The sequence below is a fragment of the Cimex lectularius genome, unplaced genomic scaffold (assembly GCF_000648675.2).
Source record: "Cimex lectularius strain Harlan isolate CLEC.00 unplaced genomic scaffold, Clec_2.1 scaffold54, whole genome shotgun sequence".
NCBI lineage: Eukaryota > Metazoa > Arthropoda > Insecta > Hemiptera > Cimicidae > Cimex > Cimex lectularius.
Genome location: NW_019392704.1, coordinates 1,110,054 through 1,125,086, shown reverse-complemented (window position 1 = coordinate 1,125,086; position 15,033 = coordinate 1,110,054). Strand labels below are relative to the sequence as shown.

The window sequence follows — 15,033 nt, the reverse complement described above, 5'->3', positions numbered from 1 at the left end:
TATATATATATAAATTAAATAAAAAACAATTTTTTTAAAAATATGAATAATACATCTTATTATGGGAAATATTATTTATGACTAATGACAGCTAATGTAAAGGAAATTGTCAAGACAAAAACAAAATGTTATGATAATTTTTTTTTTAAGTTGCCAAAGAAATGTATGATTATAATGAGACAGAATTGCTTGATGATCATAAAAGCTGATTGGTGACAACCTATTTGCCCTTATCGCCCTACCTTACAACGCCAGAATCCTTAGTACACATACCACAAAGTGCACTCAAAACACACCTGTAACAATTTTAATAATGAAACTGCGTATTTCAGAACCTGATTTAAAACTTTGAAGGAAAGACATCAAAAATAACACCACAACCAGACTACCAAACAAGGAAATGTGACTAAGTCGTTAAACGAACATCACATAAGTGATTATATAAAAATAAACAAATTGAGAAAGTTACTTGAAAGACAAAAGTTAAAAAAACATACAATTGTAGCTAACTGTTCCCATAGATTCCATTAACAAGTACAACGTATAGTGCTGTCCACTATCTAAATTACAGTTTATTCTTGACTCATTCTCTACAAAATAAGACGATGTGCATTTTTCAAATAATAAATTTGCAATTCAACAAGTATTTGCTATTCTTTTGCACAAGATGCAGATATACCAGATATATTAGTTTCAATTTATTCATATTTAGCCTAGCCATCACAATCCAAATACTTCCTTAGGTTTTCACTTTAAAACATGGATTCTACTATTATTTTATTGTAAAATATAGTGATTTAAAGACTGCACAAACTTACTAATCCAACACATTTCATTAGCTTCTCTGATCAACCTGATCATCAGCGACTGCTTTGGTCAGTTTGATACCGTGGTTTGATGATGAAATGTAAAAAGAAATTTGACCAAAACCCACCAAGTCAGATAAGGATGAATACAAAAATTTTAACAATGAGTTTTACTTGTGTCTCAGTTGATTGAGGATTATTTTTTATATTTTTAAAGAGTATTTATCAAGTCATAAAATAAGTCCATAGCATTTGTTGTTGTGCTCCAATAAATTCTTCTCAGTCAATCTTAATCAATAGGAAAATCCCTTATATCATACTGAAAAACATATCCAGCTGGTTTCAGATGCATTCAAATGCGTCTTTCTTTAATATGAGATAAGCAGACCCGTATTGTTGAGTGTGGGTTATTTGTGACAAAAGCTTGAATTTGGTCGCCATCAACAGTTGAAGAATAACAGTTTGTGCCTTTCAAATGAAAATTTATGCTTCTGAACCAAGAAACACTTATAAACAGTGATTTCTCCTAAATTGCCATTACTATTAATAAATTTTCTAGAAGGCTAAACTGCTGTTTCCCTTTGCGGTAATAAAAAACTGTTTAAATGGCCAAAATGTACTATTGTTTCTTCAATTTTCAATTAGTAAAACCCTTGTAAAAATATGAGATATCGAACAACACTAAAGAACAAAAACACTTTCATAATCCCTTTTAATAGTGCATACACAATAATGATTAAATAAACATTGTTTCCAAACACAGGAGGGTTGAAATTAAATTATTGAAAAAGGCTGTGGACTTATTTTACAATACAAGTCAACATTTCAACTTCCTTAACACCAAAGAGAACTTCCTTAAGAACCAAAAAAGAACATAATTCATATTAATTTGTTGTTATTTAGATTCTACAAATAGGTTAGCATTAAAAAAATTAGCAAGACATTCCATAAACTATCTACATTCTATTAAAATATAATTAACAGCACCCATAAAACAGTATTTACTTTATTATACAGAAATTAACTTACCCTTTTGACCACACCTCCAATTTAATGCTATGCCTTTTAAACAGCCTTTGACAGGCACGATTTGTTCTTTGGATAGCTAGCATCACCACTGTATCATAAACAGGATTGTTTGTGTTATATACAGTCGATGTTTTATCTTTTTTGGGATCATCCTTTAAACAATAAAAAATATTAACAAAACCATATTGATTTGGGTAACCAGTATTTATTGTTCTAACTGTTGGATAAGGAAATTCATAGCGGACGTAAGTGTCGATTTCTTTTGGATTTAGAACATTATAATTTATCCCTTGCATGATTGTTAGTTCCAAATCATTGTCCGTTAAATCAATATTACATCTGAAAAGATAAGATATTAAACGTTGTTAAAATATAAGGAAAAGTGAGTATTACCTAACAATTGAAAACGTTCTCATTTCATAATGGAACCTCGGCACAGGGTCATCTTTGTTGCAGGCAATTTTCACAGTATCCAAGTCTTTTTTTGTGTCCACGGCTAAATTTTCGAATCTGTTTGCATTCGCCACTTCTCCCATGGCCTTGTAGTGAGCTCTGGTTTCCATGCACGTCTGAAATAGAATTTTTTTCAATGATTATCTGCTGTTACACAGTTTGACTGAGATGAATGTAGTGAATGAAATATGACATGCGGGATTAACCTTAATTTGAATTTGAAGATCAGTAATGAGTTGGTTATAAATTTCAGAAGTTGTACCTATTGGGAGATCTGACAGATTGATCACTTCAAACTCTTTTTCAATTGAGTCTTGACTTCCTGGAGGTGCTGGAAGCTGTAAAAATCACTTTTAATTTTGTTGCAAATTTTTAAAAAGAGATTATCATTATAAAAGCATCAAGTAAAAAACTTGCCAATAAATTAAACCTGATTCTTCAATAATTATTGAATTTATCAAACAAAAATTGTAAATTGTTTAATTGTTTAACATAAAACATAAAATTGTTTAATTTTTTATTAAAATATTACTGTGGACATGTCGACTGGTAGGCCACTTATAGTAGCTTCTATAAGAGGATCAAAGTTTTTCATTTTACGAAGAAGTTCTTTAGCCAATTCAATATTCCCATTTTGTTTTGCCTTTATTGCTGCCTCCTTAAACTGTTTTTGTTTCAACTTCAAAATTGTTAGTTGCTTTTCTTGACGAGTGACAGACCCTCCTAATATATTTGCTTATAGTATGTAGTGTGTAGATTGAGGGTAATAAAAAAATTACAATACCATGACTAGACGTTGATGGTGCCACTGGAGAAACAGGCGGTGGAGGTGCAGCTCTATGAGCCTTAGGTGTAGGTACAGGACTTTTAGGTGCGACAGGTGGTACTGGTGTATCCATTATTGACGGATGTGGAATGGAGATGGATGTTTTTGAAGGATGTGGAGAACTGGGGACTGCGGGAGCTACTGGAGCAGCTGGAGGACCCACTGGGATAGGTGCAAAACCTAAAAAAAAAGTTCATGTTACTCATTTTCTTCATCAATATTCTACACTAGGGTACCAGGTGGGGTCGGCAAATCTTCAACTGGGAAAGGTTTGCCTGCTTTGTGGAGCCTAATTGCATCTTCATATTGTTTTATTATCCTTCCGATTCGCCGAACTTTACTTGCATTCCCGTCTTTTTTGCCCGCCTCTTCAGACTCTTTAAACTTTGCCAATCTTTGTTCAAGAGCTTCTAAAATGGTTTCTGGCACTTTTGGTCCTTCTGGAGCTTCTACATGTTTTTTAAAAAAAAATTATAGCATTGTTAACTGATATCAATTTGAGGAAGGAACATTTGCACAAGGAAATATACCACTTTCCGAAGGCTGTTCTGATACTGGTTCTGGTTCTGAATGAACTTTCGGGACTGCAGGTGTTGGAGCTTCGTTTATGTTTGGCTGTGGGGACATTTGTTGAGAAGTTAGGGGTCCAGGCATGTTGCTTAAATCAACAGTGTGTCCTGATTTAACAGCAGCTATCACATTGTCAAATTGCTATTGAAAAATTAAAATGTATATAAAAAAGAATTATTATGTTTTAACTGCATTTTTTTTATTTTTTAGTTACCTTAACAATTTTTACATAACAAAGGGCAGTTTGCACATCACCATTCTTTTTTGCTACAACAGCAGCAATTTTATACTGTTCCTTTCTTTCACTTAAAGTATTTAACAATTCAGTATTTTCTGAGGTAGGACTGTTATCTTTTAGATCTATAAGAGGTGCTTCATTACTGTCTACAGGAGACAGAGGCTGAGAGTTTACCGATGAATCTACTGACCCGTCTCCATCTGAATTTAAGAGATATTTAAGCAAATGCGTAAGTTTCATTTTTGCTAGCAGTCATTTACCAATAGGTAATGGTTCGAATAACTGGGGAGGATCTTCAACTTTTGGCTTTAAAGCTGTAACACTCACTGGTAATGGGATATCGCTTTCTTTTATTGCAAAACCTGATTTTGCCTTTTGCAATAGGTCTTGTAGAGTTTTTAAGCCTCGTGCAAGTCTAAAGGCAAGAAATATTGAGAGGAACAATTTTTAAATGTTGATTTCGACCCACTTACCTCCTCCCTTTGGATACGTCACCGACAGTCTTAGCGTTGTTCTCTGCCTGTTTGTACATTTCAATGCGTTCTGTAATAATTTTAACAAAATCTTGGCTTTGAAAAGTTGGTGCCATCACTTGTGGTTTCTCTTCTGGTTTATCGACTGGTTCTTCACCCAAGACAGAATTAAACTCAGCCTATTTAAAGAGAGATTATAATTTAAAAAATGTATACACCAAAATTTATATATTTTTCTGGCATGAAAATATTGACGAATACTTGCTTCTATTACACAATACATTTTGTAAAGTAATATTATAAAGGACAGCTTTACTTACAAGCAATTCTGGATCGTTTTCATCTCCAGACAATTCTTCATCAGAAGGAATGTCTCGTAAACTCTCAGCTACCATTTTTTCCAAATTAGACGGTACTTGGGCTAAAAATACGATTGAACACTCTACATAAAGTATTACTGCACATGAATACATTACATAGTACAATTACATAGTTGAAAACAAATACTTCCGGAGGCTACATCAATTGTGTCTTCATTAAGTAATGAAAGAAGACTATCACCTGTCAATTTATCAACAACAACAAAAATATTTGAGGAAAAAATTGGATTTAATACGTTAAATTACAATTAAACAGATAACTAGTAGTGCATTTTAATTAAATCTCTGACAAGTGAATTAAAACTATTACATGTTTCTCTTTTAATATAGTTATATTGTGAGGACCAATCTAAAGTTAAAATGAAATTAAGGTGAAAATATAAATTTATAATTTTAATTAATCAACTAATGGGTACAACTTTTGACATGACAATTTTTTTTTCAGTGACAACTTTTGTCAACTTACAATTAACATTTAATCCACTAAATAAACTTGCCAAATACGTATAATAAAATATAATTGAAAAATTAACATGCTTTGGTTTTGAAAGTTATTTTGATTATCATTTTACAAAAAAATCTAAGACAGGCAGCTTCAAAATATTCACGTATTAACAAATTAATAGTGGAAGGATGAAATAAAAATATTTGAGTCCTTCCACACTGACTTTAGTGTCAGGATGTAGTATTGAACAAATGGATAAACTTCCCAAATAAACTATGCTAAATAATATTGATCTGTTTTAAAACTAACTATATCAAATTCAGTCCGAATACATGAAAAATTCAAGGATATGGGCCAATCAAATAGAAGAGTGGCATTCTGAACAAAGTGTTGCATTCAAGTTTGGTAAAGGGATGTGGTAATGAAATAGTGGATAAATTATTATTCAGAAATCATGAGATGCGGTCTGGTGTGATGTAGGTTTCAGAAAGACGTTTTCTTTATCGTGCTAATGTTCGATCTTTATTGAGATCATCTTCAGTGCTCAAAGAGTTTGTTTGCTGCGTAATTGTGCTATTCTTGTCATGTTGAGAGGGCACTTTTTCAAATAATCATCGACTAACGTTCACTAATCACCACACATAGTGGATAAATTTGCTAAATGAACTATAGATGAAATGAAACTATAGAATAGTCAATAGTCTTTTTCATTATATAGTCACTGCACTATGAGTTTGTTGACTTGATAATGAAGAAGAGGATAAATTTCCCTAATAAACTGGAAAGTGAATAAGGCATCAGACTCTCGAATAGTAAATCTCACAGTCATGAGTTTGACCAATCACCTCACCTCTAGATTACCTGGCATGGTGGCCACAACAGTAAAAGGTGGAAAGTAAACTATAGTAATTCCTACCATACAAAAGGGCTTAACAACCAACTACCCATTGGGTATCACAATCAAACCAGTTTACCATCTATTTTTCATACTATAATCAATTAAAAGCCATGGGCTCTGCCAGGATTCGAACCCAAAAGACTTTCATTAATGTTATCTCTCTGCTGATACTACCTCAATGAGCATGCTGAAAATTTCCCATTTCTTGAAAACTCAAAATCACTCATAAATTGTGACTGAAACAGTATCATACATTGAGGATACTATTCGTGGAACACTTTTACCATGTCTCCAAGGTAAATGGTGGTAACACAATTACCACTGTAAAACAACTTCACCCCATAAGTACTACATTGTATTGAACTGAACAAACAAAAGCTGAATATGAAAGTAATACATGGTAGACTCAGACATGTTTTGGCATAATTCTATTTAAACAAACACTTATTATCACGGCTCTTCCCCGGGACAATCTTATTGGAATTTAGTAACTAATTTCAAATTGTTGCACTAAAAAAAAGCAACAGCTCTACTCATTGCATGGCCATTTCAATAATCAATGCAACATGTATTTTTTCCTGTTGCGGTGAAAAATGAAGCACACGGTACAAACGTATGTATAAGAACAATGGAGAAAAGATACAATTTGAAAAGAAAAAATATATTTACGCAACAAAAAATGATGATGCAGTATGAATGCTCTGAATCTGAATTCTAGTTTGCTTGTTTTTTTGTTTTTGTTTTTTCAAAATCTTAATTGTTCTGTTGACAAAATAGTTGCCAGTTTGATAGAATTCTGAACAAATTATTTAATTAGTTTTCTATTTATTATTAATTATTATGTCCAATTTTTATGCAAAAATGGTTGAGAAGATTATTGGTGGTAAAAGAGATATTTAAATAATAGCCAGTTGAGAGAAGTTGGTGTCTTGGGGGATCAAGGACATGATAGCTCAAGTGGTAAGAACACCAGTGTATTGAGCCACAGCCAAAGGTTCGAATCCCGCTCATGACACTAATTTTTTTTCTTGTCTTTGTATAAAAATTGGAAATAATAATTCTGAACAAAGCTTTGTATTCAAGTGCCTCATTATAAGTTTGACACCTGGACATGATATCAAAAAAGGGGAAACTTGCCAAATGAACTATGCTGAGCCTATAGGTCCATTAGGCTCCATAAAATTTTAAACAGAACAGAAAAATTAAAGTGTACGATATGTTTGACTGTATTTTATATTCAACGGTTTTGTTAACCAAGGTTCTTTATACCATTTTTTGATTATATTCTAGAATCCTTTGTAATTTTTGTAATTGTATGGCAACCTGTAAGGTAAAAGTTATGAAGTAAATGCATTGTAGTGCATACGTTTTGGTTTAGGTTTAGGCCTTCCTCCTCCAGTGTTAAGAATCGCGTCCAGCTCGGCCTCCAGATCGTCGTCTACTTCTTCGCCGTCATCATCTCCTTCGAAGTCAGGCATGGCGAAAATCCCGAGCTTGAGGATTCGTCAGTTAGAGCATAAATCTCATAAAACATTTTTCTTTTTTTTTAATGCATACTTGGTCTATGTTGCTTCCTGCCGACCTCGGCTTCTTCGGAGCTCTACTCTTATTCATCTCGTAGGGCTTAACTTTATTCAGTGGTCAAAGTGAAATATTTTGTAATGTGTGCAACTAAAACGGATTCATTACTTTCGTTATCACTGATAAGCCATTCCTGATCTTCTTGTTTGAATTTAACCTGTCGTTTCGTTAACTCCAAATACCCATGCGGCCTCGGTCCTTTTCAAAATGACCATCTTGATAATTTGTAATAATAATTTGTAAAAATACATAATGTACTTAGCTTTTTATTTAAACCTTTTGTAAATACACTGATTTACAAATATAAATGATAAATGGTGGAGTGTGTTGTTAAAATCTTTTTAAAAAGACTGATGGACAAAATTAATGCATCACCCTTAAATTTTAATGTATTTAAATTTATCCTTATTTTGCATATCAAACATTGATTTGGTTGTAAAAATAAGACATTTAAAAAGAAACTTTATTATCTAATTCTAAAAAAAACATTATCAAGTAAAGAACAAAAAATTGGTCCCCTTTGGTACCAGGTACCAGGTATTCCCACGTCTGGCACGAATCACATTAAACACCTTTGCATTCCTCGAAAAATATTTTTATAAAATTTTGAGGAATTTTTTCCTATTCATAAAGAACAGCTGTTTCCAACTCTTCTAGGGTGTTAGGACTTGGGTTTCGCCAACGTGCTTGTCACTTAAGTTGGTCCCAAATTTGTTTGATTGGGTTCAAATGTGGACTTCGAGCTGGCCACACCAAGCACTCAATTCCAATACACAATATGTGCCCTATGGGGCATTGCATTACCCTGCATTAGCAATAATCTCCCACCAAGGGGAGAGGCAAATGGCACTACATGTTTTTCATTTGTGTTGTAAGTACCTCTGTGAAGTTAGAGACCTTCCTCACACAACAACCAATGGACCTCAATGAGGCCACCCTTGGACATCAATGATCCACTGTGGAATGCTAATTGCACAATAGATCTTTAATGTCGCAGAGTAAAAACCCATTGGTCACAACTGACCCAAGAAAAAAAAACTTCCTGTCATTCTAGAAGGAATAACTTTTTTCATTTGACACACAAGGGGACAAATTAATGTATTTTCCAAGGATAGTGTTATTATTGAAACCAAGTGCCAAATAAACGACATGAAACTTTAAGTTTAATCAAATAATTTTATTTAAATTGTAAGTGTATAATTTGATTGGTGTTCTTAATGATATAAGACGAGCGAGGAAATGTTTATTAATCCTGACTTAACATTTATAAGATAAGCTGTTACCTATTTTTATAATTTGAATGTGAGGTAATTTGTAAGAAATAAACAAGTATTGATAGAAAAATATAATTTATTTGTAAAGATGTATTACAATGTAAGAAAAAATCACATTTTAGAACGAAATGTTCACTTCTGAAATTGCCTTTTCAAAGTGTTTCTGTCGGACTACCACTTTCGCCTCCGGGCTCACATTGCCGTTGCCTGAAATCCAAAAATGGCAAAGTCAAGCTTAGAAAGAAAAAAAAAAGGTCAAAAATGACAAATATACCTATCAATTCTTTTGCAGCATTCATCCAAGCAGAAGAACAAATCGCATATAGATTAGCACCTGTTAATTTGTCGGGAAGTTTGTTGACAATGTTTTCCAATTCGATCTCCTCGAGATTGAAGCTAAAGATAAAAATTCAAATTAAAACTTTTCATTTAAAAATAAGATAACAAGTTCATTTACTTTCTAATGAGAGCTGACATAACTTTAAGCTTTGATTCAGTGTCTTCGCAAGGGCCGATGTATATCATTTTATCAAATCTAAAACAATGAAAACTTTATTAATGTGTAACCACATAAACATTAACAATATGAACTTAATAATGTTGGTCAAATTTTCCTGTCCTTAGAAAACAAGGGTATATAAATCAGTATTTTTTAATTTTTTTAACTGTTCAGTACCAGAAAACAAACAAATTCAAATCTTACATTTCAGAACAGAATTACAAATTGCAATGAATAAATGATATAAATTAATCTTTGCTATCATTACAACCAATTTTACTTTTCCACAAACATATGCACACAAATATTTTGCAATAGTAAATTAATTTTATAAAATTTACAAGCATTCACCCTTTGTTAGTTGAAATAAAATTAACAAAAGAAAAAAAATTATAACCTGGTAAGTATACTACAAAAGATTTATGAAAGAAATGAAGAAGTTCGTCTTTAGATACTAAGCAGATTAAATTAGTATTATTTGTAATTATCTTGATGCCAATTTTCAAAATTAAATCAAGACAATTAAAATAATTGAATTACAGAAATGGTGTTACCTTCCTGGCCTTAGCAAAGCAGGATCTATTAGGTCAGGCCTATTGGTTGCCCCAAGGATAAATACATTGCCTGTGCTATCAAGCTCATCCATTTCAGTTAATAATTGGGATACAACTCTAGAAATATTAGTTTTAATCTAGACATAAGTGGCATAAAGAAAAAAAGTAAAATGAAATTGATTGTAAATTTGAAAATTCTCGGTGAACAGACCTGTCCATCACACCTCCAGAGTCTGATTTGTTCCCTCTGTTAGGGGCAAGCGAATCCAACTCATCAAAGAAAATAATACAAGGTGAAGCTTCTTTAGCTTTACTGAAAACTTTTTGTAACAAAAAGTTAGTTTTTCTAATTAGTAAACAACCTTTTGTTTGTTGTAGAGGAGGGGTAGTTTAGTGTGTGATGAGTATTAAAAATATTGTATGGGTATATGATTTAAGTTTAAGCAATTCACTCTCAAAATAAACTACTTTCAAACACATTAATTTAAAAGAGCTTAAATCAGGTAATGTTAATTTTCAAACAGTTGTAAAATTTCAAGCAATATTAATTATATATTTTTTTTAAATTACCAAGGAAGGTACAAATTCACATCTAAATTATTTAAAAAGAAAAAATATAATAACTACTTATAAACAGTACAACTTGGTAATCACAAAACATGGTTACCGTGAAAGCACCAGAATCTCGGACTTTGCAAAAATAACATTAGACAGTACTTTTGAACAAGTTAACATATAACTTTTCAACCAAAATCTTCTAACACAGATGCAATTTTGGAAATTTGTCAATCTGGAAAATTTGTCATTGAAAAATACATAATTGTGAATTGAAATGAAGTTTTATCGAAATGTTAATTTTTCTCTACATAAATATTTTCCTGTATTAATAAAATAAAATTTCTGAAAAGACAAAAAAAATATGTCCGATTATAAAAAAAGTTATTCCTAAAAAGACAGTAAATCTCATGTATTTGTATTTTTATTACCGACNTAATAAATTTTTAACAATATAAAACTGATCATTTCTTCAATATTTCTTCTACAATAAATTGAAAAAAAGAAAAATGTACAATAAATATTTAAAATTTTAAATAAATGTAAAGTACTAATATTACTTGAATTCTGAACATGCAATATTTTTTCTTTTCTGCACTTGGTACAAGCAGATAATATTCCTTTTAATGTAGCAAGGTATTAATACTTCCAGGTGCAGAAGTAAAACAAATCATCTCACCTTGCCTAATGTTTGCTTCACTTTGTCCGACGTACATATTAAGTAATTCAGGCCCTTTAACTGAAATGAATGCCCTTCCGCATTGTGAGGCCACAGCCCTTGCGAGAAGAGTTTTCCCCGTTCCTGGTGGTCCATGGAGAAGCACACCTGTCCTTTTTACAGATGTTAGCTGACTAGATAACAACGAACTTATAACTTCTTTTTTAATAGCTTCAATACCACCGATATCTTGCCATTCGACATCTTTCATGTCTCCTCTTTTTACAACGGTCATTTGTTCTGAAAGAGGAGTTTTTCTCAATAGTTTATTACCTTAAAAGTTTTATCCACTGATTGTTACCTAATATTTTCTTAATGTGATGCGTCTCCATGACTTCAGATCCTCCTTTTATACGTTCTTTTTCCGAAAGGCACAACAACTTCTGTAAATCTGAATTTGAAAACGAAGAAGTCTGCATTGTAATATAGTTATGAATCTCTTCACTAAGTGTAATTCGATATCTGTGAGCCAACCATGTGATATTCAAATGCCTCTGAGACTCATTAAGGGAAGATATTTGTAGATGTTCTAAACATAAGCTAACAAGACTAGGCTTCAATTCGTTTATGTCTTCACAAGTCATTACAACAACAAAAGGATAATCAGAATTTAAATTCTTGATATTTTGGGAGAAACTAGATAATATTTGTTCACTATCTATTCCATCTGAATCTATTGATAAAAGCTGCAAACAAAAATGGTATTAGTGTAAATCAGCAAAGAGTTGAGTTTTGATTAAAAAAAGAGTATTTGTTCAAGCTTTTCAAGCAGAAACATTTTTTTAAATATATGAACTACTTTTTTTCCAATGTTTATGCAAAGATGGTTGAGAAGAAAAATTAGTGTCAAACAACTCACACATGATCTTCGGCTAAATACGCCGGTGCTCTAAACACTTGAGCTCTAGCCTTGATCCCCCAAAACACCAACTTCTCCGCTCAACCGGCTATTGTTTCAATACCTTTACCACTAATAGCTGAAGGTTGTGAGTTCAAGTCCCGCTCATGACACTAATTTTTCTTTTCAACTGTCTTTGCATAAATATTGAAAATAATAATTAATAATAAACAAATCACTAATAAAATAAATATATGAACTACCTGAGTATTATAAAGTTCTAATACACATGGTGAAAAGTTAGTCAAATTTCTCATAACAGTCTTAATGTTTGCATTTATTTGAGTCTGCGTACTCGCCAAAAGGTTGCTACAGTCCAACTTATTAAAACCGACGCCTAATTTTTTACTGACTGCTTCCAATGTAATACTTTTGCCAGAACCTCGTTTACCACTTACTATAAAAAAGGGGGTCAAATCTGCAAGTAAAATAAAAAAATACAACATTGAAATAATATTATTTTATACCAATTCGGTCCGATTGACCAAATTACTTAAAGAATAATATTAATTGAAAATTATTTTATACAGTGAAACCTCTAATAAGGGAAGAATAATTTGTTTAGGGGAGATCTGTGTTTACAGTACAATTACAGATCTACCGGCATAAAAGGTGTTTTTTTTAAATGTATTTAACACCTGAACTTAGGAGACATTCTAAACAAAAGAAAAGAACAGTGTCCAATCTTCCTACAAAATGTAAAATATAAAAATCCTCTGAGTAGGAAACGACCAGATTATTATTATTATTTTTTTTATATTTTAGGTAACATAAATGATCCCTGAGTATAAACGATCTCGACGTTATCAATGATTGATTCATTGAAGGTGTTTCCTTCAATTTGTTAACTTCTCCCCTCACATCTAATTTGGTTTTCTTTCTGATATTGTTTTCATTTTATCATTTCACTTTAAGTTCAAATTTTTTCAGTTCAAAATTGCTCCGACCACCAAAGATTTACTTTGAAGAAAAGAAAAGAAGTGCTTGAGTTTTATGTTTGGGAGACCTAGTGTAAAGACATTAGTTGTTTAGCAAAATGCCAGGAGGGAAAACTTTAAAAGATCATGAAGTTATTAAAATGTACTACTCCTCACATATATTATATATACATTTATGTATTATTTATGAAAATTCTAATAGCACCAGCAGATTAGAAAAAAATTTAGAACTTAAGTTTTACAATAAAATAAGCAGTGTAAAAACAAAAGGTCATTCTTTTATAAAAGTCCACACACTACATAAAAAGAAAGCTGTGTGATATCAGAGGAAATCTCTCTTAGAAGGACCCCTTTCGAGAGAGGAAAAAGTCCCTTAGCAAAAGGTTCAACTGTATAATTAACCTTTCATTAATTGCATGTTTAATACAAGCAGCATGAGCATATTGTGCAAAATTATATGATGATTCTGCATGCAAAATGTTTGGCTCACCATTTAAAGTGCGCAAAGTAATTAAAACAGCTGTTTATTAATAGCAATGAATAATAAAGAATTGAATTAAGAGGTCTATTCTTACCATCTATATGGTATGAGAAGAAAGGGGTGAACCATCTTAAAATTATGTTGTAGAAATCTTCCAGCCCTAAAGGAAGGATTGGGCTGATACTTCGTAAATTTTCATTTTCAACTAATTCCCATTCGACGGGAGGAAGAAAACCTTGAGATGTCTTTTCGCTGTAAATTGAAGTCGATTCTGTTATGGCAAACACCTCCCCTGGCACTTCGACTCCATCACATTCGACTCGGACGACACGGAAGTATATCGTCCCTTGTTTGTGGTAAGCTCCATATACACTCAGATCTATTCCTATAACATCATCTTTGCTAGCAAATTTTGGCATGTGTACAAAATTCTCTAAAGTCTCGTTGATATAGCTTTGCGACAATTGGTACGAATCGTTGAAGAATGATATGACCAATTTTGTAGCTTCTCTGTGATAATAGTCGTCATGGGTTTCCTTAAATGAGAATTCAACAAACTGGTGTGTCGAGAGCAAGTAACAGCTTGGCTTTAAATGGTTCTTCACATTGAACAGGGTATAGTTGCTTATGAGAGAGCAGTTTTTGGGGATGAGAGGTGACGGAATAATTTTCAGCATTCTCACATATGACTTTCGCCCTGAGGAAAAATGGACGGCGGACCATTTGTGGTGGCGGTCTCTGAAGTCTTCGTTGACGAAGAGCAGCTCACTCTGTGCAAGTTGAGTGCTGTCAGGGAAGGCGAGTCTCAAGAGCGCTTCAGGAACTCCGACGACAGAGAACCTCCGACTCAAAACGCTCTTGAAGACAGACCTCAAGCAGGCCAGGGCTTTGGCGGCCTTGGCTTTGTCATAGTGGCAAAGGACGGACACCACAAAGCGGAATATGCCGTAAAGCCCTTCGCAATCTCCCATTTTGCCCGGATCAGTCAATTTTTAACAAATCGTCATCATTCTTCACCGATGGATCCCCAACTGGTGACAACGCGGACGAGGCCAAATCAAACGTAGATATTAATAAAGTGAAATACTGAAATAGATATCTCACGCTATCCCAAGTTTGGCCGATCGAGCGGAAGCGTAGGGCGAAAAGCTCTGAAAAGTCGAAGAATCGAGTTTTCTCCTTTCGCTAATAAACGGGCTTTTTCTCTTAATCGGCTTGCATTTTCACTTCGCGAAAATTGTAAACAAATGCAAAATAAATCGACGATGGCGATTATCGATCGTGATTTTCACCGAGGACCTCATGGCTGCTCTTCCTTCCATGTTTCCACAAAATCCCCTCAAACAATCGTTCCAATTGATAAATTTTATACTTAAATAAATCAATAAGAAAAACTATACCGTTTTGTCTAGTTTAT

The 15,033-nt window shown here is 32.8% G+C and overlaps 2 protein-coding genes across 5 annotated transcripts in view; both read right to left on the bottom strand.

Annotated features, from left to right (window-relative positions):
• Window positions 1-7,870, bottom strand: part of LOC106665843 (coiled-coil and C2 domain-containing protein 1-like) — an 8,571-nt gene extending 701 nt beyond the window's left edge. Inside the window, exons 1-16 of one of the 3 annotated variants that reach the window (XM_014392619.2) lie at window positions 7,676-7,870; window positions 7,485-7,611; window positions 4,885-4,956; window positions 4,716-4,816; window positions 4,396-4,574; window positions 4,183-4,337; window positions 3,899-4,122; window positions 3,645-3,825; window positions 3,351-3,563; window positions 3,073-3,294; window positions 2,821-3,011; window positions 2,495-2,626; window positions 2,229-2,404; window positions 2,054-2,174; window positions 1,836-1,987; window positions 243-296 (exon numbers count right to left, since the gene is read on the bottom strand). In XM_014392619.2, the coding sequence (XP_014248105.1) occupies window positions 243-296; window positions 1,836-1,987; window positions 2,054-2,174; window positions 2,229-2,404; window positions 2,495-2,626; window positions 2,821-3,011; window positions 3,073-3,294; window positions 3,351-3,563; window positions 3,645-3,825; window positions 3,899-4,122; window positions 4,183-4,337; window positions 4,396-4,574; window positions 4,716-4,816; window positions 4,885-4,956; window positions 7,485-7,611; window positions 7,676-7,732 (2,357 nt within the window). In that variant the 5' untranslated portion in view covers window positions 7,733-7,870. The remainder of the gene's footprint in view (window positions 1-242; window positions 297-1,835; window positions 1,988-2,053; window positions 2,175-2,228; window positions 2,405-2,494; window positions 2,627-2,820; window positions 3,012-3,072; window positions 3,295-3,350; window positions 3,564-3,644; window positions 3,826-3,898; window positions 4,123-4,182; window positions 4,338-4,395; window positions 4,575-4,715; window positions 4,817-4,884; window positions 4,957-7,484; window positions 7,612-7,675) is intronic. The other 2 variants (XM_014392620.2, XM_014392621.2) reach the window with 2 other exon arrangements.
• A 1,161-nt stretch (window positions 7,871-9,031) lies between these two features.
• Window positions 9,032-14,957, bottom strand: LOC106665796 (peroxisomal biogenesis factor 6). 2 transcript variants are annotated; one of them, XM_014392512.2, is made up of 9 exons: window positions 13,711-14,957; window positions 12,401-12,615; window positions 11,601-11,985; window positions 11,261-11,539; window positions 10,238-10,346; window positions 10,027-10,143; window positions 9,431-9,508; window positions 9,248-9,369; window positions 9,032-9,180 (listed from the first exon to the last, which is right to left on the bottom strand). In XM_014392512.2, the coding sequence occupies exons 1-9, from the start codon at window positions 14,585-14,587 to the stop codon at window positions 9,092-9,094; spliced, it is 2,271 nt and encodes a 756-aa protein (XP_014247998.1). In that variant the 5' UTR covers window positions 14,588-14,957; the 3' UTR covers window positions 9,032-9,091. The 2 variants fall into 2 exon arrangements, 1 of the variants encoding a protein (XP_014247998.1); XR_002910139.1 differs by lacking the exon at window positions 9,032-9,180 and having other exon boundaries at window positions 10,027-10,163.
• Between the last annotated feature and the right edge of the window lie 76 nt (window positions 14,958-15,033).